We start from the raw sequence: 26,531 nt of genomic DNA, 5'->3' as shown, positions 1-26,531 counted from the left end.
ATTGTGAAGCGGATCAGCATTCTAACGACCAACCTTTTGGAGGAAGCTGGGAAACGGCTGGAGAGATCGCGAGAAGAACGAACGCGGGTCGCGTGGTGGTCGCGTGCTGACAGGTGGCGACGCGCTGCGTGGAACCGACAGGGCGGATACGGAAGAAAGAGCGTGCTCGTCCTTAGGAAGCCACCCGCGTGTCCCGTCCTGTCCTTTCGCGACGTGCCGGAAGAAGCGGAAGACGAGGAGCGACGGGATTTCTCACCTCCTCCGGGCGGGGGAGATGCGTGCCGGATGCGAGACGAGAGAGGTAGCGCGGGAACGATGAAAAGGAGAACGCCGGACGGTCTGCTGGCGTCGTGCCGCGAAAGAAGGGAAAGCCACGCTCCGAGATCGCCGCGGTGATATTCCCGAAAATTTTTATTACATCGGGATACGGGATTGCGCGCGAATCAATCCGAAAATCCGAAAGATCGATCGGTCGCGGAAGGTGACACGGTACGCGTTACACGATCAGTTCGAACTGTCGCACAACGAATTCTTCCAATTTTCGCCGCTGTATCATCGACATTCCATCACCGCTCATTTGGATTATTTTATCGTTACCACAACGGTCGTCGAAAGTATCGCCCGTGGGATTGTTTATCTTCTTTGTGGTCTTGTTTACGTTGTGATCACCGAGTTGGATTACGCTCTCGCGTGTGGCCCGAGGGCAGTGCGATAGTGAACTGTGTGAAAGGTTATACGTAATTATTAAAGTGAAGGATATATATAGTGTGCCGAGGTGTTGTTACGGGTGCGGGTGTGATACCGTCTCCTTGTGAAACGAGGAACACGGAGGGTGGGCGCGAGCGCCCGGACCACCCGCCGGCGAGCTTTGTTCTTCGAGAATGGAGTGAACAGTTTCGCGCACTTCGTCGAAATATGAGGATTACGTTCTATCGTTGCGACCGTTCATGGGCATCGATTGCGAGCAAAAATGAATCTCACCCCCGTGTTTCTGCTACTCTTGCTCGTCGCGAGTTCAAGGTACGTTCGCGCAACGGAGAAAAAATTTCGCCCGTGTACTATATGTATCACAAAATATTTCATTTGATGCACGCATAATAATAATATTAATTTATATTATACCACGTGTATTAAGTGAAATATATTGTATAATAATGACAAACATGTATTTTAATTATTTTAATATGTTTTACAATTGTTATAAGTATTGTTGGAACGACGACTGTCTTAATTTATGAAAAGAATATCTTTGAAGAAGCAAGTAGCAATATTTAAAATAAATGTGATTATCGTTTGACTCAACACTGCATGTACATATTAGTTTATAGCTATAGTTTAGCTTGTTACACAAAAGTGAAATCCTTTTGACACTCGACCTTTGACGATTTTTAGCGATTTATTTATCAAGGATAGTTACATGTCATTCAATAGACTCTCATAATTGTTGTAATCACGCTAATATTATCTCATCGAAGAACAGTATTGCAATTACTCGGGCAAGACAGGTTGCGTGACTATTGGCGGTGTTACATTCTTTCGATTATCGACGTAAATCGATGTTGACGCGATAGAATTGTTTTATGTTTTCATTGTTGGATCGTTGAATCGTCTTACATACCTGACGTTTCTCGTGTTGCGTGAGACTCGATATCACTTGTATATTAAGGCTGATAAGAAAGATTGCTTATTAAAAAAATAAATAAAAAAGATTTGCAACCTGATTATAGTTACCTACTTAATTTAAAAGTCCTCTTTCTGCGAGTTTCTCAAAATGTGCTCTCGCTTTGCAGATGTATGTGCTCGAGCGGATACACCGGGCAGAACTGCGAGAGCGACTACATCCCCTGCGATCCGTCACCGTGTGAAAACGGAGGCTCGTGCCATCAGCTCAGCGAACATGACTACGAGTGCATCTGCCCCGAAGGTGAGTACCGCAGCGAACTTTTTTACCCCATATCAGCGCCGTGGAATCTCACCGCGATACGTACCACCCTCCCCAATCCCGCGCGAAAGATGAAACTTTTTCGTATCAACACGTACGATCTTCTCTCGTGTATCCTCGCTCTTTTTCCTCCCGACCTCGCTCTCCACCGCGTCGGAATTACCTCGTCCAAGGTAACAGGAATGACAGCAGAAAATCTACGCGCCTCGAAGATTTCCACCGTCGCGCGGCCTCTTCAGAATATTACGATCCTATGATTAGTTACAGTTACGTGGAAGTACATGTAACTCCTCGGATTTCTCTTTTTTCCCCTCCTCCTCCGTCGCTCGCTTCCGGTGCAACGTAATGAACAACTTTCGTTCTCTCCTTCCGTTATCGAGACCCCCAAATCCCGGGGTGTGTCCGCGAAAACCGAGGACTTTTCTCACGGGAGCGACCGAAGAGGTACGTCCTCACGATCGTTCGTCGCCCGCGCGCGTAGCATTTTTCGGGGAACAAAACGTCTCTCCGCCGGTCTAATTGTATTGCGATAATTCATCGCGCGGGATTCGAAGAAAGAGTCTTTTTTTTTCGGAGATTCTCGCGCGTTCCACTCTGTTTACCGCGCGGGCAAGAGGAACCTTCGCGCCCGTCGCGTAATCTCTCGCCGCAAAGGAAAAACGTCGAAGGGGGCGGAGGAAAGACCGGGAAAGAGGAGGACAAAAGGAGAAGCTCTCTCGCGCAGGGCAATGATTACTCGGTGCAACAGGTACAAACCCCTCCCGGGCCAGGGGTGGCCGATACGGCCATTTACGTGCGTGTGTACACGGTAGATGGTTAATGTAAAGCCTCGGGTCAGCCTAGCGTGGCCTCCTCGCTCCCTGGGTTACAATGCTTGGTCCTCTTTTTCCCAGGCGGACCACAACCATGGCGACCCCACCTTCTTACCGCGTCCGCTCCTTCGTTTCCCCCGTTCCTCCCTCTGCCCTCTCCTTCTTCTTCGTCCACCTTGCCGGCGCGTCTTTTCCCGTTAAAGAAACGCGAACGAGTCCTGCCTTTTCACAGGTGGTTCTTCATTACTGATTATTACGTGCTCTCTGATACTATTTTGTGCGATACGTTATTTGATGCTACGTACTACTGCTGCTGTAAAAGTATAAACGTAATTTTTTTTTCAATCATTGACAATTTAAATTTTTCATTTCGTGCGTGTTAATATTTTTGTTTGCATATATTTCACTTTAATTTCATCGCATATTTTGCCTTTCCTAAATATCCTAGGCTGCTCTGATTTCACGTGCGATTCAACATTTTTTATTCTATATAAAAACAAAATCTAATTTTACTCTGAAGATTAGAGCAATGAGAATCACGCGGCATTTAAGGGCATTGACATTATTAAATTTTTATTTTGTCAAATTTTAATTGAATCTAGATTTATCACGTACTCATAAATTCGTAGATTTTTGACAGATAGTTGAAGAGGACCAAAAAATTATACGTTGCAGATATAATATGTAGTTTGCATAACTTTGCTTACGCGCATTATTACGTATTAAAAGTGTATTTTGCGATATATTAGAACAAAAAGTGCCGCGTTACGCTCTCTCCACGTGTTTTGGCGGGCATCCGTTCAAGAAGCCTTCGGTCGAGGCCGAAGAAACCGGCAGGTAACTACACACATTGTAGCCTTTATTTCGATCATCCTCTTCCCGGTTTCTTCCCGGTCGTTTCACCTCGAACGAGGCTGAAGAGCTGGGGCCGCCCGTCATTATCGCCTTCTCCGCTGAGGGCGACGCCTTCCGCACGCTCCTGTAAAACGCATTGCTTTGCGTTCCGCTCTTCCTCTTCTCCCCCGCTCCGTGACACTCCAATAAGTCGCGAGGATCGAAACTCGAAGAAGGCGTGCCCCCGGTCATGCTGGCGATCGTTAACGCAGGAAAATCGACGGCGCTCGGGGATCATACGGATCATCCCTGGTCGTCGTCAGGATGAGACCATAACTATACCGGATTTTTGCCTGAAAAGAATTGCTGAGCTTTCGCTCGAGGAATTTCTTTTCAGTCTCGTTCCGGTATATTATCGTCGTAAAGATTTTACTTTCTTCATTTTTCTCGCATCCCTTTCAACATTCGATTCTTGCCGCAATCGCGGCTAATCAATTATAAGTATCCAGTAGATATTTTCTAATAATCAGCATAATATCGAGATTTTTTTATATTATAAGATAAGATTTTATATTATAAGATTTTTAATTTGCATCGCTACTATATTTTTTGTTGTATAAAAAAAATGTAAAATTCATAAAAAGTTAATTTTCATTTAAATAAAAAAAGTTTTCCCAGGCACGCAAGATATTATTCTGATGTAACATATTGCTTGATATATGTATTGTGCAATGTATGACATATATGTATATTGTGCAATTTTATTAATTCTCTTTACAAGATGAGGAATAACTATTTAGATTGATTCTTTAAATTCTTGTATCTATATAATGAACTGCTCTAAAAGTTATGCGATGTATCTACTGTCGCTTTTCAGTCGTGACTTTTGCATTTCGCGAGACAGTACTGCAAGAAGGATAAAATGCCCCAGCGCGTTCGCAAGCTGCCGCGTTAGAAAAGATTCGCTCGCGTCGTTAGTTGTAATGGTTCAATTTGCAGCAGCATGCTTACGCACGCCTTCCGTCATATTTTCTCTCTCGTTCGGCGTTCCTCTCATTGTCGATCTTTTTGCAGCTGACGCGTCAGTTCTCAGCTCGCTCTAGTTATACGTTTTTTGCTTGCTTTCTGCGCGAAAAAGAGCTCTTCACAGGGCTGAGGGCTCATAACTATCCTCAGCAGCGGGCTCTCGGTGCAGGTTCGAGTCGATTTGGTCGCTTAGGTAGTCGCTTAGGTAATGGTTCACTTTGCAGGAACCCGCTCTCTTAACTCTTATCCTCACCTAGCTTTTCTTCGTGCTGAGCACGAGCCGTCTATGCCGCCGTCTTCTCCCGTTCCTTTTCGCTTTAACATTGGCTACCTCACTCTGTCTCTCTCCATCTCATCGCGCGACCAGCGTCTCTTTCCTAACCTAAGGACGCGGTCCTGCCTAGCAGAGAATTTTCCTCGTCGAGCGATCCGATCACGCCTCCTTCATTCCATTCCGCTAATTAGAAACTGCTCTATCGAGCGGTTAAACGATTAACCGCGCGCCCGTAGATTAATCAGTTGAAAAAGGAAGGGAAGACGATCCGAGGGGAGAAAGGGGAGATGGAAGGAGAGAGATGACTTGGTTGGTCTCGATCTGCTTGCAACACTCGTTTTCTAGAGCCAGATCGAACCTATCTCACCGGTCTATCGTTTCCTCCGGTTTCCTTCTCGTTCTGATTCGATCATTACACGCACGCTTAGCGCATACATGTATACACACGCACACGTAACCACATACGATGATACAGAGCGAACGAAATGAAATGGAAGAAAGAGAGCGAAGAAGTCTTGTCGATTGATCGACCGCGACGATTGTACTGGCTCGGTGAAGTTCTTGCGGAGGAATTAAATCGTCGGTTTTATCCTCACCGTGTACCGCGACGACCGGCAAGAAATTCGAATTTATTGTTAAAGTTGTACTTTGTCGGCACCGCTAAAGAATTGAATAGTCTCATGAGAGACGGTGCGTGCTTCCGTCAATGCTCTCACACCGATTAATTTGTTGATCAATTTCTTGCACCGGGGAGACTATTTCCGAATATTATTTTTTGCACTTTATATTCATCTTGTGATATTTTTAACTTACTGACTATTGATATTAATTTTTCTTCTGAGAAACAAGGTTGTGGCAAGACTTTTAATGCAAAATCTAATTATTTTATTATAGATCAATTTTTCGTGAAAAAAAAAACGATATTTGACGTTGAAATAATTATTTACGATATAACATGCGACATAAACTTACATGTTAAATTTATATTTTTATTAATTTACTATGATATAATATTTTTTATAATAATTGTAAAACAATTTTGTATTAAAGATAAAAAAAATTTTTTGATCTTATTGTTGGATCGATGACTTTGATAGGAAAAGTCTACTCGAGTTCAGAACTTATGAAACATATACCTATATACGAGCTCTATCAATTGAAAGAGAACATTTCATTTCTACTAATCAGCTACCATTTCGTTCCTCGTAATACAATAATTATGAAGGAGCTATTACCGACTGCGTTAATTGAAATCAAGTAAATCTTGCCTGCGCCCGATCGAATCGATCCGATCCATTTTACCATGATCGAAATTGGAATATTGAGAATCGATTGGATATATTCACTCTTTCCTTTTATTCCATGTATTTTCTGTAACTGATTAACAGCACATGTATTTACAAGCATGTTAGATGAATGTTTGTTTTATGCAAATGCTTTTTACAGAGATTTGATTTTGATTTTAAGATTTACATAAAATTTTCTCGTGTTGACTGCAATATATATATATATATATATATATATGTATATGTATAATACGTGCATATATAAAATATATGAAATAAAAACCATCTATCATCTATCATTTTTTGCAAAGAAAAGCAAAATTGCTACACTAGTCTTTGCGTATCGTCTGCACATAGAGTATTCATCAGAAAGTTACATGGTTTGCATGTAAACGTAGAGTATTATCTATGCGTGGATGGACAACACATTGGGATGCATTGAGGAAGAGCGAGGTGGATGGTTATCCGTTCTCAAGCTGATTTATACCATTGCGCGGACATAAAGTGCGTAGCACGGCGATCGGAGGATCGGCGAAGGACCGGAGAAGACAGAATTTGCGAAATAAAATGTGCGTTTGTTTCGCCGTTCTTATGCTTTCTCCTTTTCGTGGCGAATTGTTGCGTAGGATTTATGCAGCGATAAAGGATATGTCAAGTTTGAAGATAGAAGTATTAAAATAGAAGGCGAACAGAGAGATCAACCGAGTGAAAATCGTCTCGATTTTATTTTATAAAGATACGATTTTGATTGTATTTTTAAAAATCTCAAGATTTCTTTTAAAATATTTTAATATTAGTCATTTGTTTATATACATATAATATATTTTATAAGATAATACATTAAATATAACATATTAAACTTTTTGAATAAATTTTTTGAGAGATTGAATTTAGAATTTAAAAATATTTAATAAATTTTTATTATTACAAAAACATTTAAAGATTCTAGTAATTTATTTGTTTCGTAAAAAATTGTAATAAACACAATTATATAATAATTCTTTTATCTTCTTAAACGTTTCTTAATTTTAGCTTTAACATTTTACACTTGCCATTTGAAATATCGGACTGCACGATGTTTACCAATTGAATTCTCCGCAACGTTCGCCAATAATGTCTAACATTCTCTTGCCCATTTGACCGGAACGTAGGGTATGCATTGTGCGCATGTACATCACAATCTCTTTCTCGTGTATATACTCGCCGAATACGAAAGCGGTACTTCACCCTACGGTACCCGGAAACGAGCGAATAATTGACCGGAGTTTTCCGTCACGCGTCGCGATCGATCTGCTGATAATTATTACATCGATGCGCGATAACTCGCGCCTCGTTCCCACGTGTCGTCTTGCATTCTACCATTCGCGCAACGGTACACGAATTTTAACGCCGAGGTATATGCGTACCTCTCTCGCCACCCACACCTAGTGTAGCATCGCTATCGTCTGTAGGAACGTCTTTAAGATGAGACTGAATCCACACAGAGCCCGTTCGAGCCTCCGTGACTCGGAAAGAGGGAGAGAGAAAGAGAGAATTATTGACTTCTCGGTTACATCGTTCTTTATTAGTCTCGAGCAGGACTTCAACACTTAATTAAATCTCTCTGATTCTCCTCGCAGGTTGGCCATTCAAAGTGACCGCGTTTCTCTCGGCACATTTTGCCACTTCGTGAGTGTTATTTAATATCTCCTTGTGTCCCCTTGAATATGTCTCTCCGTGTTCTCTTCTAATCCGACACAAAACCGTTTTCTCTCGGCGCGATGTTGCATAATTAACAGCCGCGAACAATCGCGCAACAAAGCGGGCGCGTACGACGACGTCTAACAAGTGTCCTCGCGGCGCATGTCTCGTACGCCTTCGTTCTCTCACATTGTCCACGGGTCATGGTCTGGATCTATTTCATCGTGTATTCCAACGTGTCGTCACTATACATTCTCTTGTTCGTTCTTCCGGATCTTCAACTTGACTCTGGAGATGACTCACAACAGATATAGAAATTCGCGCGCAAATAGCTGGTAGGATGATATAAAATGACAGCAAGTGATAACATAATTGGCTTTTTCTATCGTAGGCAAACAGAGAATTGCCTTCCAAGACCTTTCCCGAACATCGAAGATTATCACTGTAAATCACATAATTTCATATAAAATATTTTATTCCGCGAGAAAGGTGAGAAATAATAAATCACTTCTTCAGCTTATTTTCCGTTATTATGCCGACTAAAAAAAACTATTATAAATCTGAACAATTTACTTTAACTATCTATTTGATCCTTATTATTAATTACATTATCGATGAAAGTTAAATAGATGTATTAATTCAAAATTCAATTATTTTACGTATAAATTTACTTGAAACCTATCGTAGATATTTAAATTGTATTGACTTGCAACGTTTTAGTATAATCATAATTTGATTATATGTTTTAATAAATTAAAAATAATTACTTATCCTTTTATGCATTTTTTTTTAACTGGAATTCTGATGTAGTTGTCTTAAGAATTATTACGAGATACGCTTTCTCGTTTTAATCCCCACTGATGTTAAGACAAATCAGTCGTCCGAACAAAAAAAAAGGAGAGAGACCGAAGCTTCTGAGAGACGGTGGAGACACCAATCTCGGACTGTGTGTGCTCGGTTCACAATTTCTCGCGACAGTGACAGATATCGGTCGTTGTTGTCCATAGCTGCTCGTGGCCACAGAGATATAAGTATACCGCTAACGTTTCATTCTCATAAAGCTCTCGGAAGGGCTGGAAGGAGACACGATAAATGAGTCCGAGTCGCCGCTCTAGACGAGACGTGACTTGAAGCTGGGACTCTTGTCTCTATCTCTCGGCCCACCGAATTTAGGATCGTAAAACTTGCGATGTGAGAAAATGTAGCATTTACTTACTACACTTACGATAATCGTAAAGTAACGATTTTGTTTAATACTCTCACTGCCTGTGAATGCCTTCTTATTGAGATAAAGACCTATTCTATTTGCATAAGAGTTAGAAATCTCGAAGAATGCGTGTTACATCAGCGTTCATATACGTTTTTGTATCTTCCATATACGAACGTATTGCTCGGAAACTATCGCGAGTCGTTGCTTGCACAGAAATTACCGCGCGAAAATTTATAACGCTATTATGTTACATGCATATGAGATATGAACAGACGTAACAAGCTAGCAAAATATATTGTCAGTCTGGCATTCTGCGTACGAACGTACGAGTTTCGTGGACATCGTTACGTTCCCACGATTCGGTCAAATTGCACAGATGCGCCGTCGTGGAACCCCTTTCGATTTCGTTTTTCGCTCATTGAGGTCTCGATACGTCGCGTCGCGAGACACGGCGCGAATCTCTGGAGAATTGGTCCGAAATCAGGGCGAATATGCACCCTTCTATGAATCATAAATTGCGTTGATACAAAATGTAATAACATTTTTGTGTCAAATGTAAAATGTCAATTGAATATTAAATGTAAATGTCAAATTAATAGTCTATTCATCATTACAGTATACCGATATATACTTGGTAATATACTGGTATATACTTTGTTATAATTTCTTTAACAATGGTGTAACTATAATAATACCTATACCATTTTATGTCTATATTATTTGACATAAGAATATATGAGCGCTGTTAATTTCACTTTTTTCAAAAAGATTAAAATAAAATATAGTCTAAACTTAAAATCTTGATGTAAAGGTGAACATTTTTCTGTATAAAATTACGCGTCTTTAAGAAAATAGTTTATGAATTTAATTTTATTCTTAAGATCATGTTGAGAGAAATAATATTAAGCTTCACAAGGACACATATCTATAATCATAAAGTAGAATAGTCCAATGAACTTTATATGGTGGGAGATGAACCTCTGCGAGATATCTTCCTCGTGGGCACCTTTTATTTATCCAGATGATAGAGAGAGGCTGTGGTCCCTTTTGTCTGCGTCTCCGGTGGAACGATAAATCCACACCCACGCGGTGTAAACTGAGCTGGACGCTGCTGCCACTGGAAGTAGCCGGAATCGGGCGCGGCTCGTTACACCGCGCTGAATATAAATCTGGATTAATTTAAAAGATCCATTGAATCGCAATATCTCGATATCGTCGTATTTGCCAAGATTTATATTACAACGTCACATTCGAAAGTTCGGCGTTTAATATCTTTCGCAACCGTTCTAAATCGCTTGACTAATGCATTTCGAAATTTGATAAAAATATAATAAAAAAAATAGATATAATACTTCTTCGTGCACTTTTTCCCTAATTTAAGATTTTTTTCTGACGATAATTTATTTCTATCGAAATTTATATTTTTTGAAATACTTACGGATTGTTTATACTTCTGAGACACATGTTCGTCTAATTGAATTCTATAGTCTCTCCATCTTTTTAATTTACTCTACATGCTAGCCTATTGAATTTGTTCTTGAATTCACGTGCTCAATTGACGAAGCACGCAGATGCGCAGTATTCCCATTCGAAAACAATAGGGTTTTGGCCGATGATGCGACAGAGATGTGGCGGGGTGATGATCTCCATAGAAAGGGGACCACACCCCGTAGAAAGGCGACCGTGTTGCGTTTGGTCTCTTGCGATGGGAGTAGGACCACAGCGTGAACCCCAGCAACCCCGTTTCCCCTCTTCTTTTCCCCGCGAGACCGCGAAGAATCATCGAGTCGCTCGTAAAGCCGCCGCACGCCAATACCTTATTCCTCTCTTCTTGTCCTTCTTCGTCTCACCTTTTTCTTCTCTTCGCCTGTTCTTTTTCCATTGGTCCTTATATTCCCTTCTCTACTCGATACCATCTACGAACTCTCGCGCGCGGCAACCCTTTCTCGTACTCTTCATATTTTACCATTACCATATCAGGTTCTTCTCGATTCTCCTCTCCTTACCGCACTCTATTCGGCCTCTCTTATTAAATATATCTGCCTTACACACGAACGCACACGCGCGAGCACGCACATTGGATCATCATCGCGGACTTTGATCGGATCACTCTTGCGAAGCCGCAGCCTATCTCTCGACGACTTCGTACGATTGCTTTTGCAGCAGTAGTTTCATTTTTTGTGAATCTATCAATTGCTATCCACACGTTTCTGTGAATCTTCCATAAATTCGCCTTTTTTGTTTTGTGAAATAATGCAATTTGTTTTTGGTATCTCGCGCATCAGTCACATTATTTGCAAAATGACTTTCTGAGAATAGGTATGACACACAATTGTGACAGAAATAATTTTTTGAATACTCTTTAATAGACTTGAAAGGAGCTCGTTGACGCGATAAACACGGGAGGAACGAGTTTTGCGAGTGAACGCAACCGTTCTTAATTAGATCCGATGCGATACGATTCAGGGTCGTAATACTGAAACGAGTCAAGATCTCTTCGGGTCGATTCTCATTCGTGAAACAAGTTTCTAGCCGGGGTTCTTCCGCTTTCCGAATATACAAAGAGACGTCATTTGTCTTACTGATTTCATCTCGACAGCTTTTTACTTCCCTACGAATATCTTCATTGCTATTTCTGAGAGCAAGGATTGAAACCGGTATAATTCGGGGAAGAGAGAGAGGAAGAAAGTTCAATTTCCTGTATATACAGCGAGAAAACACTTTATATCAAATGTCACATTTTACTTGTTTGCGAATAAAAGTGTGAGATTTATTGTTGCATATATTTAAATATAAATTAATCTAATAAACTCAGCAAAATTACAATATCTTTGTATGTATATATTTATTTGTCTTGTCCGAAGAGAATCCACTATAGACTTTAGTATATCGTGAAATTATTCTAATATTGTAATTGTAATATTAAGTAACAAACATATAAATATAAAACAAGAATATATTCGAGTAATGTAATGAAAAAAAATTATTATGATTTGCACTTATATGATTACGTAATTGTCATAAAATCTGCAATTTTATAATGTTTTATTGCCTAATTCAACACATTGTATTATTTTATCGTATTTTATTGATCCATCATCGTTTCATGATTGAGCCAATGGCGTAATTGTTTTGAAAACCTGTTATAGATTTTTAAATCGTTTGATTAGATTGGCTTTTGATTCACAGATGTGATAGTCATAGTCATATAACAATAAGGATAAATATTCATTTAGCCGTTTGCAAGCATACGTAGGTCGTAGAAGATCCAATTAAAAATCCAGACTAGAGATACATACACACTTAATATTAAGAGTACCGTTCGAAAGCTCGGTTGAAGGTTGAATTATTGCATATTTCAATACTATTCGAATATTTTCATACATTTTCATGAGCACTAACCGACCGGCTTCTGCAATCTTATGAGTCGTATTTCTGTCGCAACGGGATTGTAGATATTACTTTATTTTTCCACTTTGCAACGACGTATCCATTCAGTGAGATCGGCTTTCAAATTTAGTTTTTATATTAGTGGAAATGGTAATGCTATTTATCTTTACACGTACAGAAAATTTTTTATTGTATTCTATAGTAAAAATTGTTCGGATGGCAACGTTTCACGGTAGTTTTTCGGTCGCATTCTCACCGAGCTTCCCTTGCATGAAAACCGCAAACCACGCATCGATACGACGGGTCCGCGGACGCGTTTGCGCTCGTGATGTATGTGTTTACCGGCGAATATGCACGGACCACGCGGCGGTATGCACGCGTCGAACGCACGGGGAAAGGGTTCACCGTACTCACGTGGCGATGCGCGGAGGCACAGGGGGACGCGTTGTTTCTCCGGGAGGTCATCCCGGTGGAAGTCGATTGACCTCTGACTTCGGCGCCTCCGTGTTCCCATAAACGTGATCGCGGAGTTATTTTATGTCCCGCCTCGAAGTGTGTAGATCCCGAACGAAATTTTCGGGCGTATCACCGGGATATACGCGCGACGGAAATTACATCATTGAAAACGCGAGCAAATTCAACGGTATCTTTTGTCTACCGCCAGAAACGCAATTTCGGAATGTCTAGCTATTCTAGCTAAACCAAACGATAATCTCTATAATGATATGAACAAGCTGACATCTAAAGATACAATATATGCATAAATTCATAATATTCAGAGATTTAAACTTACAATTTAATCGACTTTTTATTAATATCAAAGCATATTGATAAAATAATTATTTTGTTAGTAGAAATTGAAATTTCAATTATATAAATGTTTCTCTTAATTGGACATTTATTGGTTGCCTTCAACTATTCGAGTAAAATTCAGCTGACACGTCAATTGAGACACGCGTGACTACGCGAGACTTCGATGAGAATACGATAGTGCTTCAATGAGAAAATATCAAAGATGATGGAAAGTAGAGGGACGGAAAGAGGGAGGGGGAGTGGTCCAGGAACGGATACAGATAAAGAAGAGGACACCGATACACCTGCGGTCATAAACTTGTCGAAGTGGCATGGCATAGCGTAATGGCAGGAGAGCGTTGCCTTGCCTTTCGCGCGTTGCCCTTGATTGCGACGATAAAACCTTCCCCTTTCCACCGCTTCGCTTCGCCGCCGGCTTCTGCCCCCTGTCTTTCCTGTGTATGTTCCCGCCCCCTTCTCTTGCATCCCTTCCGACACCCTGTGGCTCTCCTGGCGGACACCACGGTGCGCGGCAACGCGATTTTACGCACGCACACACGCACGTGTGCACGACAAGCGGCGCGGCGCGCATTCTATCGCACGTCGGTGCTCGTAAACTCAAACCCGGCCGGAATTCTTCGTGGAAGCGATAACCGAAGCGTATAAATTTAAGATCGCTTTGTTCGCGAGTCCACGAGTTGATCGACTAACAGTAAAGGAGGCCCGACACAACCTTCGATTAACTAACTCTTCCTGGCGGTTCTCCTCCCTTCCTTATGCTGCGGATTAAAGCGACCGGAACATAGTGAAATTCATCTTTATCGAAAATTTGACGAAATAAGATTTTAATGCCGCAAATTTCTATTTCTGCATTTACTTATTATTATAAGCATGACGATCGTTTAATAAGGTAAATATTTTTATGGATTGCAACTCGAATCTATCGAAGTTACTGTCGTCATTTTCTGTTCCTATCGTTTAATATGAATGAAGGGATTTCTCTTCTTCTCTGTCGACATAGTAACGCCAACGTAACGATAGAGGCGATTATGATAATCGCGATTGTTGCCGGTGCGCTTAAGCAATGTTGAATTATCCGACACGATTGCGTTCTCCTCGTGCACTTTAATTGAAATTGGCGATACAAATAGAGACGCGAACGCAGCGAGTACACTCTGTTCTTCCACGTGTGCAATGACTTTTATATAATCCTTTGATCGAGAGAATTCGACCGAAAGACTCGTCAGACATTACGGGAATATTTACGGGAGACTTTAGCCACCGATATTGCCCTTAATTAGCGGATGCCTCTCCCATTTCGAAGAAAGATCGTGGAGAGACCGCCGCGGAAATGATCATGCCGCTTCATCGCGGCCTCCCGACCGTATTAATCATAAAAAGGTCATAAAGCTTGCGGCAAAATGGGAGAGCGCTTTTCTGCATCCGGCCGGATCTCCGTATTCGTTGTTCAGCGAAAACCGTAAGGAAGATGTGGACGGAACGTAAAGTACCACTTCTCGAGGGAATGGATGTAATAAGAGCGAGCCGGGGGAAAGATGGAATCAACTATAGGAATTTGGAGGAGGTCAAAACAGCAGCTTGATTATGACCGTATCACATTTCATCGTAATTTATAATGATTATGTCGAATTGAAAAAATAAATAAATTATGCATCTTTGGAAAGAATTTTTGGAAAGAGTTGAACATAAAACTTCTAATTTGTTTTGGTAATTATTTAAAAATATTGTTTACAGAAAAGAATAGCTAAAATTTTATGTCAATGTCTAATATTATTTCCTAAAATTGGGGTACGTTGGAAAAAAGTTCACTGATTATTTTTCTTTTTTTTTTACATCATTGTGCCGTATTCCTCGTTCTTTTCCAAGTATTCTTATATTTATGGCGAAAACGTTCAGGATGCCATTAAAGCGGCATATCGTGCGCAGGGCAATCTGGCTTCTCTCCCATCGCGAGATCACTCTTGAAAGAGGATTACTCGTGACTTCCTCCTTCCCCGGGCGGGCGCACTTTGCGCTCGTCTTTCCTTTCGTGTCTATCGGCCTCGTCATCGCGGAATGCGATTATTATTCTCTCTTACGACAACGGCGTCATTTCGCGGAGTGGAGCACCTAAGAACGTGGAATCCCGCAGGGCAAAAATTTCACGGAGCGAAAATGTCGGCGCGTAAATTGGCTTAACGGCCGAATCTCCTAACATAATCGGTTGCTGCACTGTTCACCTTTAAACAGAACGAATGTATTAACGACTGACTACATTCACATTTTCAAGTAAATGTAAATTATTATTTTTTGCGAATTGCTTTTTTAAAAAATTTATTTGTAAAATTTTTATGAGATATTACACTGCAGTTGACAATTATAATTCAACAATAATTTGTTCACAATATGTCTACTTTTTTTTATCAATTTGTAATTATCGAGAGCGAAAGATGTAGTGATGTATATATACGTAACTTTATTTACAAATTCAAGTTTTACAAAATTAATGCTTCGCGTAATTGCCAATGACGCTAAATTCGAGTTTAGATATAATTATAACGGTAGATTAAATTTCTTTATATATACACTTCCGTAGTACGATGATAAATGAGATTCCGTTGGAACCAGCTTAACTTCTATTCTGCATGCTATCGCCGGCGTGTACGTACTTACAAAACATGGTCCAACGTAATGCCGCGTCTCTTTTTCGCGTAATTTCATTATTTTGCGATGCACAAGATAGGGGTCGTTAGCTAGACCGGTTAGGAGTATGAGCGAGCAGACGCGATGTACCGGGAAGGGATGTAGAAGAAGAGGAACCCGATCCTTCGGCATATACACGTGGAGAGGATGAAGAAGGAAGTCGCAAAAGATTACAGGAGAACATGTGCACGAGCGCATCTCGAACGATCCAGCATTTCGATATCGTCCTCTGAACGTGACCGCGCGCGCTGCGATCCGACATATGTCCGTGACGTAGCTTCTGCTCCGGAAGAAGCTACCAGTAGCCGATAATTAAATCGGGAGATCGATATAAGAGCCACTTTGTAAACACGACGAAATTAAAGTTTGCACGCGTTAAAATTTTTTGAATGATGATGCAAGTCACGCGAGTAAAAACGGTACATTTTTAAGAGTAGCTTCTACGTATGATTTTCCTTGGGCATAATATATGATTTTAAATTTCGTTCTTTTTAGAATTATGAAAAGATATGAGTAAGAGATGGTTGGCCTTTGAATTAAAAAAAAAAAATTTTTTTTTATGTGCAATTCGTTGAACTAAAACTTGAATATTGTTTTCTCTTAAGAATTTATACTATTTTTTCGCCCCTCAATGCCTAGGAAATAATAAATGTAGCAATAGCTGGTTGCAAAAAGCTTCGAATTTTGCAGCTATAAACAATAACAGTTTCATATCATACGTCATATCTGCAACTGAGTGGTTTCTGACGATAAAGGCGATATGATGGATGATTCGGCGTTACTTGGGCGCTTCTCCGGTGTTCTTCCGCGTTACAAGCTTCCCTCGAAAGAGAAATCTCGCATAATATCCCACGACGTTATCACGCAGCCTCAGGAAACCGGGAGAATTTCCTGGGAATTTGCAAAATTGCCGCCAGGCAGCAGAATCAAACGTCAGGCGATTAATCGCCGACATAAAGTAACTGCAAGTAGACATCAACTCAAGCTCCGCGAGTAATTTTGAAACATATATGGCATACATTCGAAAACATGTGAGCATTCACGAGAAAGTAAACACCATTTGATTTTAAATTAATTAATTATTACGCTATGAAAAACATTAAATTAAATTCTTTTTAAGTTTCTAACAAGATTTTCTTCATTTTTTACATGAAGATTTACAAAAGCAGCCCAAAATAATCTTTATTAAGGTGTCAATAAATCAGTGACAAACTTTATCGCAAAACGTTATCTCACGGATTTTTGTAAGATAACCAGCTACACGATTTTTAACATCCCGGATTATGCTTATGTCGTGATATACGATAATCGCACTTCGATGCACATCCATCGCGACACTCTATCGCACATGGATCGGCCACGCTCGCCGAAGCATATATAAGTCAAATCGCTCCTATCCCGCAGTTTACTGCTAATTATCATTTGCGTATATGTATACGGCACGATATCCACTGCAGGTGTCTGCAACGGTTAAGCAACGGTCTTCGCTCCTGGACGATCGTGAACGATTTATCGCGCGCGCGCGTGTTCGTTTGACGCGATTAAGTAGAGAAGTCTCGCGCGCGCGCGTCTTGCGCTCGCGAGAATGTTGATTGTCGACCTGTTCTGTCGAGCGAACTTGAATTAGATTGCCGGCGATTTTCTATTACACTCAAAGACATCACCGAGTCTGATCGACCGTGACCGTTGTTCGATCGGACTCGATCATTTTTGTTAGAAATAATCATGAAGCCTCGAACTACGCGAGAGAAAGACAGCGTGTAATTACTAATTACTGCTGGAACCTGGGATAAAGCTTCGGTTACGCGAGCAGAGCCTGTGTGAGAAGACGATTCTCACATCAAGCGAGCGCAAACCCACATACATGAGAAGTATTCGACACGGTCGCTAATTGGCGCAGTATGAAAAAAATGTTACGACGGTAATAACAGAAAAAATTCAGGCTGGAACAATTGCGCTTCACTGAATAGGCGATACGGTTTCTTCAACTTCGCGCAACGTGTTTCTGATTGTTCCCAGTATGATTAACGGGAAGCTCTCATTACGTTACGCGAAAATTTCATCTTACGAAAATTAGGATCATGTCGAACGTGCGAAAGTAATTATTTTTAACTTTTTCTTCGTTTAAAGTAGACTACAACATTCAATCCTGATTATTTAACAAAATTTGACAAAATAAAAAGATGATTTATAGGATTTTCCTTTCTTGTATATTTTTGTTTAATTAACGTTGAATTTTTAATCCGAGCTAAAATGATGTAAAGAAGATCTTTTAAGCCGACGATTACCTTCGATTACTTTTTTTTACTCTAAGCTTGCTCTCCTTTCAATTTATGCAACGGTATAAGGTGTGGTTATTAAACGTGCTATTAAAGAAAAGTGATAGTTAGTGGAGATTAATATTTCATGATAGGTTTTCTTTATGATCAGTTGTGTTTAAACGCTGATTATCGTAATAATTGAGAGATTCCGAGAAGAGTAATAAAAATGTATACAATGTTTTTGCGGAAAAAGGAGCATCGATAGAGACTCATCGGCATATCTCGTTCGTTAGAAAAGATCATAATTACTTGCCGTATGACTCGACTAATTAACGGAGCTCCTGTCAAAGGGATATGCGCATTAACGAATAATTGCCAGCAATTACGCGTGCTCGCGAACGCGTTATTTCACACGATCGCGTTATAATCAATACCTTCACATCCTAGATTAATAGCAGATTTATTCTTTACATTGCGGCGCAGTTTTATTCTCTCTCTCTCTCGTTACGTACTAATTATGGTACAGCGGTGAGAATCTGCTAAGAAACATCACTGTGATGGAAAAATCACATATACATTGTTTATCGGTTTACTCTCTTCGAAATTAATCGAGCACTTTTTCTCACACTTTTCATCTCTTACCGCGGTACACCCGTCGAATGAGATATTTCGTTAACGTAAGAAGCGACATTTCAGTGGTTACGTCTGGCATTTATGAATCCAGGGAAAACGTGCTCGCGATACGAATTGCGCGGTTAAACCGCGAGTCCTCGGTCGAACACTTCATTTCTCTGACTCAGCTCGCGTCGATTTATCGCGGCTTTTCGTCATCGTCCATTTGCCTTGATACTGTTAACCCGGCGTTACCAACAAAGACAGGATTGATGACAAACCCCGGATACCACAAACGTAGTGTTATTTTCACAACTTTCACAACTGCTTTGTATCTAATCATTGTAATAAAAAGGAAGTTTTAAAACGATTTTGAATCATATTAACTTTATTGATATAATTTGAGTTCAAAGATCATACTTAATTTAAAGTATATACTACACATTTCGGGTTTTTGTGATTTTAGTTCTTAGATCAGCTGCAGTCTGATAAAAAGATCCTCATCTTAGTAATCGTGCTACATATTTTTACCTTAATAACGTCTGCGATATTAAAGTGCACTCGTCCATATTCAGGCATTGACCCTCCCTTCCCGTGACCCGCGATTCTAATGGCGATCATGGCTGAAATGTATCCTCACGAGTGCCGCGGTACATTGCATAACGTGCAACACGCCGCGTCGCGCTTTATAAGCTAGCGCTCCTTATTAGAAGGTGGGCTTCTGGGCAGAGGCGAGGGTGGACGAGCAACGAGGGTATATGAAGCGAGATGAGATAAAAACGCGAGGAGTCTCACCGTGCGATCTAATTGGAACACGATTCTGACCCTGAAACCCAAGATAGGGAAATATTCCAGCAGCTTCGAGAACCTGCTCCTCTGCCCCCCTCCCCCGCGCTGCCCCTTCTAAGAAAGGCCGGCAAAAATAAAGAGGAAGAATTGGCACGTGTGTGAACTCGGTGGTTTGAGATAACGTCTTGCATTATTAAACGTTCTCGGATTTTTATGTACTCTATCGAGTGATTGTTATATAAATCTGTGAGTGTTTCACAGGTATTTTTCCAACTTAGAATGTATAAGTTGTATTGTATTTATAACTCGCAACTCTTAACCACGACGCGCGTGAAGTCCCCGCAGAGTCTTCGTTTCATATACGTGAATAAAAGGATAGATATCCTTCGCGTACATCGCGTGTATTCTTGGTTCATTTAAAAGGAGACAATATACATACGCGCACACAGTCCATTATTGTGATTTTCGCACGGTTAAGAAAGGTCAGCAAAAATAATTTCAAGCACCGGCTTGAACTTCGCTAAGGCTCCCGTACGCGCGAAACATCCTTCGCAGGTCCGTGTGCATCCGACCGATGCTGAAGCATCGTCCGTCCTCGTAATTGACGCGTCACCTCGCGTAGGTGTCCTTCGTTGTTTCTCTTCTCCACCTTCTGTGCCTCGTTTCCTCCCTCGCGTCGATTTTATCTGTGCACCATGTGACCTTCCACCTCCGCTCGCTCCTGATTCTCTCTGTCTTGTGAATCCTATTCGTGCATTCATATATTACGTGACTGATAAACTTACGGCAGATCCGAATCTCTTCGATATGCGGAGTTGTGGTGAAAGCCATCATGCAACACTATGGTGTTGCTGATAAGAGCGAAAAAAATGTACATCGGAATATAAATTATGTTCGATTATTTATATTAGAAAAGAACTAATTTTATATAAACAAACGTACTTTAGGTTCTATTGCAATAGATCTTAATAAACTTTTTAATTTTTTTTAACATTTTCTTTGTTAAAATACTGATCGTCTTATACAGTTTTCAAATAATTTTAAATTTTAATAAGCAAAAATTTTAAAAATATTTGTTTCACAAACTTATCCAGCAAAAAAATCGTTTCTGTAAGTATCTGAAAATATTTTTTGTAATAAATATAACGTGAATCCATTTGAAATTTTCTCTTGTGCGATCAAGGTACCATTCGCGAGAAGATCGGCTACCTCTCGTCATTGAATTAATAACTTCTGCACAATATGGCTCATCAAAGTCTTGTCATAGCAGCTCGTGAGTCTTCGCGCAACTTGGCACAGGGAAGACACGAGGGAAAAGACGCGTCTCTGTACGCGGAGACAGAAAGCGAGAGAAGTGGTGGAAGAATAGCCTCGTTAGCACCTTTCGCGCCAGCCGATCAGTATGCAGATGCGTGCGGGAGAATGCACTTATTAATTTTAATCGGTGCTAGTCGGTAAGGCGCGGTGAGATAGCGCGCGGGCGCGTGGGTGTCGGTAGCGTGGAGCACGAACAAGGAGGGGGGAAAGAGGAAGGGAGAAGAACGGGCGCGAGAACGTGAAAGCTTCCAATTTCCATCTCCCTGTCTGTGTCTCTCTCCCCCCTTCCTTCCCCCTTCATCCCTGGCGCTGATGGAATTTCTCGGCCTGCAAGTAACGGTGCCTTCTAACCCACGCACATTGGAGATGTGCAGCGGGATGCAAGGCGGGGAGATCGCACACGTAATTGAGGAGGCTGCGTCGGTTTGGTGTCACTGGCTATAAAGTTACGTCGCTTATCCGCGCATTGCCTACGCTACATCTACGTACATTTATTTCCGGAATAGATAGTGGCAAATTATGTGAATTGCACGTGCCGGGTGTGCAGCGTTACACATCTTTTTTTATGGAACTTTTTTTTTATCAATTCGAAACCGTTGGCAAAATTACGGAAAGAAATCGTTATTTTTTTTTGTAAGATTTGCAAGATTTTTTTTTATATTAAACATTCAACATAATTAATACTCTCTACGCTACAATCTGTACAGATACTATATTCGAAATTTATTAATACAGAGTTTTTGTTATTTGTTTGTATATGCGTACGGCACAAACAAACTCTACAATGCTGATAAGAAAAAAATACCTCAACAAAATTAATGCTTGGAACATGCATCCTTCGGAGGATTGTGATTGAATTCTTGATCAATACCTTATTGGATGACCAAAAGGCAATCTGCATATAAATGTAGTATAACGGCAGCAGTTTTGGAGTTTGATTTTTTACCTTGCGATATAAAGGAAATGTACGAGTAATTTTCGAAAATTAACCCATTAGTTTTCAGTCCCTACCAGCCGAGGGTTATAATAATATAATTTTGACTCGCAATTATGAACGCGTATAAATTACACAATAATATTGCGATATCACAAAATTGGAACAATTCCTACTATGCTTGAATTAATAATTTATAGTTAAAATGAGAGGAAAAGCTGCGGCAATCAGATTTGTTCCGGCGAAACAGCGTACACACTTCCGAGATGCAGATCGTTCGTTGCGGGCAAACGGAAAGGGGGACACTTTAATCGTCGGAGGTTACCTTTACGGCGAAGGCGGACCGCGCGTTCACCTCCCGCGGTTAAGAGCCCTTTAAGGGGCGATTTCTATCTTCCTTAATTACCGTGCCTTTTTCGCCTTCCTGCCCGTAGCGTGGATGGTGGATGAAGAGCGGGATAAAGTAAGAACCGGGAGCGCGCGCTTCGCCGACCGACTCGCGGCGGATAAACCGAGTTTATGGTCCTCCTTATGTGCGGCTTTCCTGCTTCTCGATTTGTATCTTTATGTTGGATTTATAGGCTCGCGGAATACCATGCTCGTGGTCATTTAGGTTCAACCGGCAACGGTCCGTACTTATCTCCAAGCTATATCAAGTATCGATTTAAGTGTAATGTACGTGGATAGCATGCGCTTTCCGTCACCAATGTTTACATTTTATTCTTTCTTGTTCTTTAATTAAAAATTCCAATATTATTTAAAAATTACGGTTATATTTATTGAAAGAGATCAATAATATTAAAAATAAGATTCGATTATAAATCAAATTACAGTATATATTTACTCATGTATGTACGTAGCACTATAAGGGTTCAAAATCACGTTTCTATTTAAAAATTTAACTGAAATCAGTCTTGAGATATAATAAAATTTTATATTTTCAATTTAAATCTTAGAAATCAATTCGATGTTTGTTTTGTTTGATCAAAATTTATGGAAATCACTGTTACATAAATGTGTTAAAAACATTTTTTATCGGAATTAATTTAAAATACAAGGAACAGAATATCGGCATATTTATTTCATTTACATGTTTTATGATAGTGAGACTGTACTTAAATGATGTTTGTTTTGTGTAGAGCGCGCGCTACCGCGTACCAAGGCCGGCCGCGCGCCGTGTTGTCATTCGCGCGACAAGACATGCGAGCAGGTAACGGCGCGTGCCGCTCCGTGTGTCATCGCATTAACTCTTGAAACGCGGTCGCGACAAGTACTAAAGAACACGAAACTCCATCGTACCTTACAGTTATACAGTAAGCGGTTGTTAATCCAGTAACAGATTTATAAGCAACATCGATGGGAGACAGTTGCTTTTCGAAGCAGATTTCGTATTTATTTATCCGAAGTAACAAGAATCAATGGAACGATGGAGATTATAAATGATTTTCGTGATAAATATGGTAATAATTATTTTCTTAGCGCTTAGATATATCGATTTATCTCGCATTTTGAATGTTTTATTCAATTAATTTCTCTACAGTTTTGAAATTATATAATATGTAACGCGGAATAATATACGAACTACCGAGTCGAGACAAGAAATCGTATGTATTGATAATTAATTTGAAAAGAAACAAAATATTTAGCGCACATTTGTTTTATAATACGTTAAATATTTCATAGTAATCAAACTGCTAGGTCGTATTGACTTTGGTGTTTGGTGCACGTTGCCGTGTAGGCCACCGCGCGCTGTATTGTCATTCACGGTAAGATTCGAGTCGACAGGTATCAGCGTAGTAATATTTTAATGGCATTAAGTTCCATAGAAATAACTCCGCTTCTCCATGACTCATGACTCATTGAATACACATCTCACTTGATTTCTAACAAAAGTTTTACTATATAGAACCTGTGTCTCAAAATACGAAAATATTCTGATTATCTCATCTAATACGATTTTTTATACGAATGAACGACTGTATAAATATAGGCCCAAGTTAATACTTAGAAATAAGACACAATTTGTTTACATAGATTATGCGAAGGAAAGAGATTCGTGCGGAAAGATACATGCACAAATATCACGTCGGCAATAGACAAAACAATTGCACAGTGTAATTTTATTCGTATAGATTTCGCGTATAGATTCCCTTCTTCGGCGTCAATAAATCACATGAAAATGAACAGAGTTCGTACCGCAGATAGTTGCCGTAATACGCATTGGTTGCCATAACGTTACGTCGAATTGATATAACTTTCGGATTGTGTCTAACGGTAAGCGATCGATAGCCGTTTCGCGAATCTTGCATTTCATTCGCCCGTTCTGTTGCTCGTATATCCGTATCACGTACCAACCGGTAGGTGATCCGTAAATATTGACGATGACGTTACGATCCACCTTGAGAGAGGTTCTCTTGAGGGCGAGCCGCGCGTAGCAAGAAAAACGGGGAACCGAGAGAAATCGAGTAGGAAAAGGTACCGTCACGTGTTTGTCCTTTACTCCATCCCGCCGATGGCGGCCCACTGAACATTACGAAAAGATCAGTGCCTTCATTGTTTACCATCGCTTATACTAAAAACTTATCCTGCAGTGTACATTTTTAAAATTGCACGCGAGACTCGTCTCGCTCGACTCTTAAATCATAAGCGTTTTCGCTGAAAGTAAGTGTCTCGAAAATTGTTAATGGATGGTCCTTTTCTTCCTTTCTTTCTTTCTGTTAACGTTATCAGTTTATTAGCATATTTGTTATTATTTAGTATCTAACATTAACTCAACATAATCTCAACTATTAATATATTAATATCAAACTAGATTAATTCCTATAAATGTAAAGATAATTTTCGTACCTCTATGGTTTTTAAATTTAAATTGTGAGAGAATGAGAACAGACCGAATTAGTTGACGTATTGATGTCAACAGTTCTGGTGGGAGAGAATGTGCTTTCGGAACGATGAGATTTTCATGTCGACGCACAATCTGCACACACATACACACGCGCGCGCGCACGTATACGCATTCACGCACACGCGTGACGCAAGCGACATTAATCACGAGCAGGCCGACAGCAGGAACCGCGGCGTATAATGCGCCACGTAGATTTATTTATCATCCGCGAACGCGTAAGTCACCGGTAAATGCCCGCGGGCGGCGCCATTAGGGCCCCTTTGTGGGTGGAACCACTCCTCGCGCGCCGTGGTGCACATCTTAAAGGTACCCCCTTTTCCGTTAAAGCTCCGTCATTAATCGATCAGCGCTCCCCGTGAGGGTACCTCGACGCGACTTCCTTAAACGTCTCCTGACCGCACCGCGGGGCCAATAAAACGCCGGTGACACGCAACGCCTTGCCCTTTTACGACGTCGTTCTTCAAATCGCGCGTGACAAAGCGCGACAAGGCGTTTTCGTGGACTTCTGCTCGCGTATATCATGCTTGATCCTTTGTGCGCAACGGGAATTCAACCTTTCGTTCACGGCACGAAGTCATCGTATATGATTCAAACGTATTCAGATACGTGTTTTACTTGACGCTGTTATATAATATTTATTTATTTTTATATAATATAATGTACAAGTTATTTGATATAATTTATGCAATTTTGTTTCTGCTCGTTATAAGGATTTCATTTCTCTTCGCTAAAAATGCAAAAGAACCTAAGCCAAAGATTGTTAACTTTTCTTTCTAACCAACACAGGCCATAAATCATTCGCGTTAAAGAGCCGAGATGACTTTGATTTTCGCGACAATATCCGACGTGGACCGGTCGCGTCAGCGTATAATGGACTGCAAATTGAAAACGGCGGACGCGACGGAACGAGGAATTTTGCATAGACCGCCCTTCGATTTCGTAGCCGTGAAACGAATCCACGCCTACCTCGCTCCGAAGAAGACCTTCGCGCTCCTTATTAAGGGCGCGACTCTTTCTTCCGTTCCCGCAGTTCGCCGGGATGCGGCCGCCTCGTCTCGAAAACGAGAAACACGAGTCTTCGTGCTCCTTCGTAAAGAGGACGTTCGAGAAAGCGTTCGAGAGTACGCGAGTGCGCGCGCGCAAAAGGGCGCGGCGGTTCTATGCAAATTTATGCAGCCTCGCAGTCCCTCGGTGCCTCTCGATCGACGGAGACGACCGGCGACAATCCAGCTCGGCTATTAGGTTATCGGATACACGAGCGTCCTCGAGCCGGCGGCGGCGGTGGGCTCCTCCCTTGGTCGAGCGGTAAATCGTCCGCCTAAACTGGAACTCGCACCGCCGCGGCGCGACCGGGTTCCAATGTGTGTTCAGGTCGCTATTGAAATTCAAATCCGACCGGAAAACATTGCCCGATCGCGTCGCAGAGCATCGATGTATCTTCGATACCGTGATCGGCACTTAACCCCCCTCGTGCTCGGGACAATCGTGTAGTTACCATACTGCTTTGTAGGTTTTATGCGTAACGTCGATGGCATAAATAACATTCAGGAAATTTATGTAAATTTTTTAATGTAGGAAAAAATATATAATCTCAATAATATTGTTAATAACAGATAATGTACGAAGAAATTTTTCGTGCAATAATATCAGTCGAAATCAGATTAGGAACAAAATTGATTTTACAGATTATTTAGAGATTGTTCAACTACATTTTCAACCCAAACGCAGGCGCAATTAGATATTGTCACATAATTTAATCAATAT

At 40.8% G+C, this 26,531-nt stretch overlaps 1 protein-coding gene across 1 annotated transcript in view; it reads left to right on the top strand.

The window, feature by feature from the left end:
- Positions 1-26,531, top strand: part of LOC105455748 (neurogenic locus Notch protein) — a 234,994-nt gene that overhangs the window by 107,694 nt on the left and 100,769 nt on the right. The window contains exon 5 of the mRNA XM_011699287.1: positions 1,791-1,924. Coding sequence (XP_011697589.1) covers positions 1,791-1,924 — 134 coding nt within the window. The remainder of the gene's footprint in view (positions 1-1,790; positions 1,925-26,531) is intronic.

This window comes from Wasmannia auropunctata, unplaced genomic scaffold, assembly GCF_000956235.1.
Source record: "Wasmannia auropunctata unplaced genomic scaffold, wasmannia.A_1.0 LD335844.1, whole genome shotgun sequence".
NCBI lineage: Eukaryota > Metazoa > Arthropoda > Insecta > Hymenoptera > Formicidae > Wasmannia > Wasmannia auropunctata.
The sequence above is the reverse complement of the archived record's forward strand: the minus strand, read 5'-3'. Positions and strand labels throughout refer to the sequence as shown.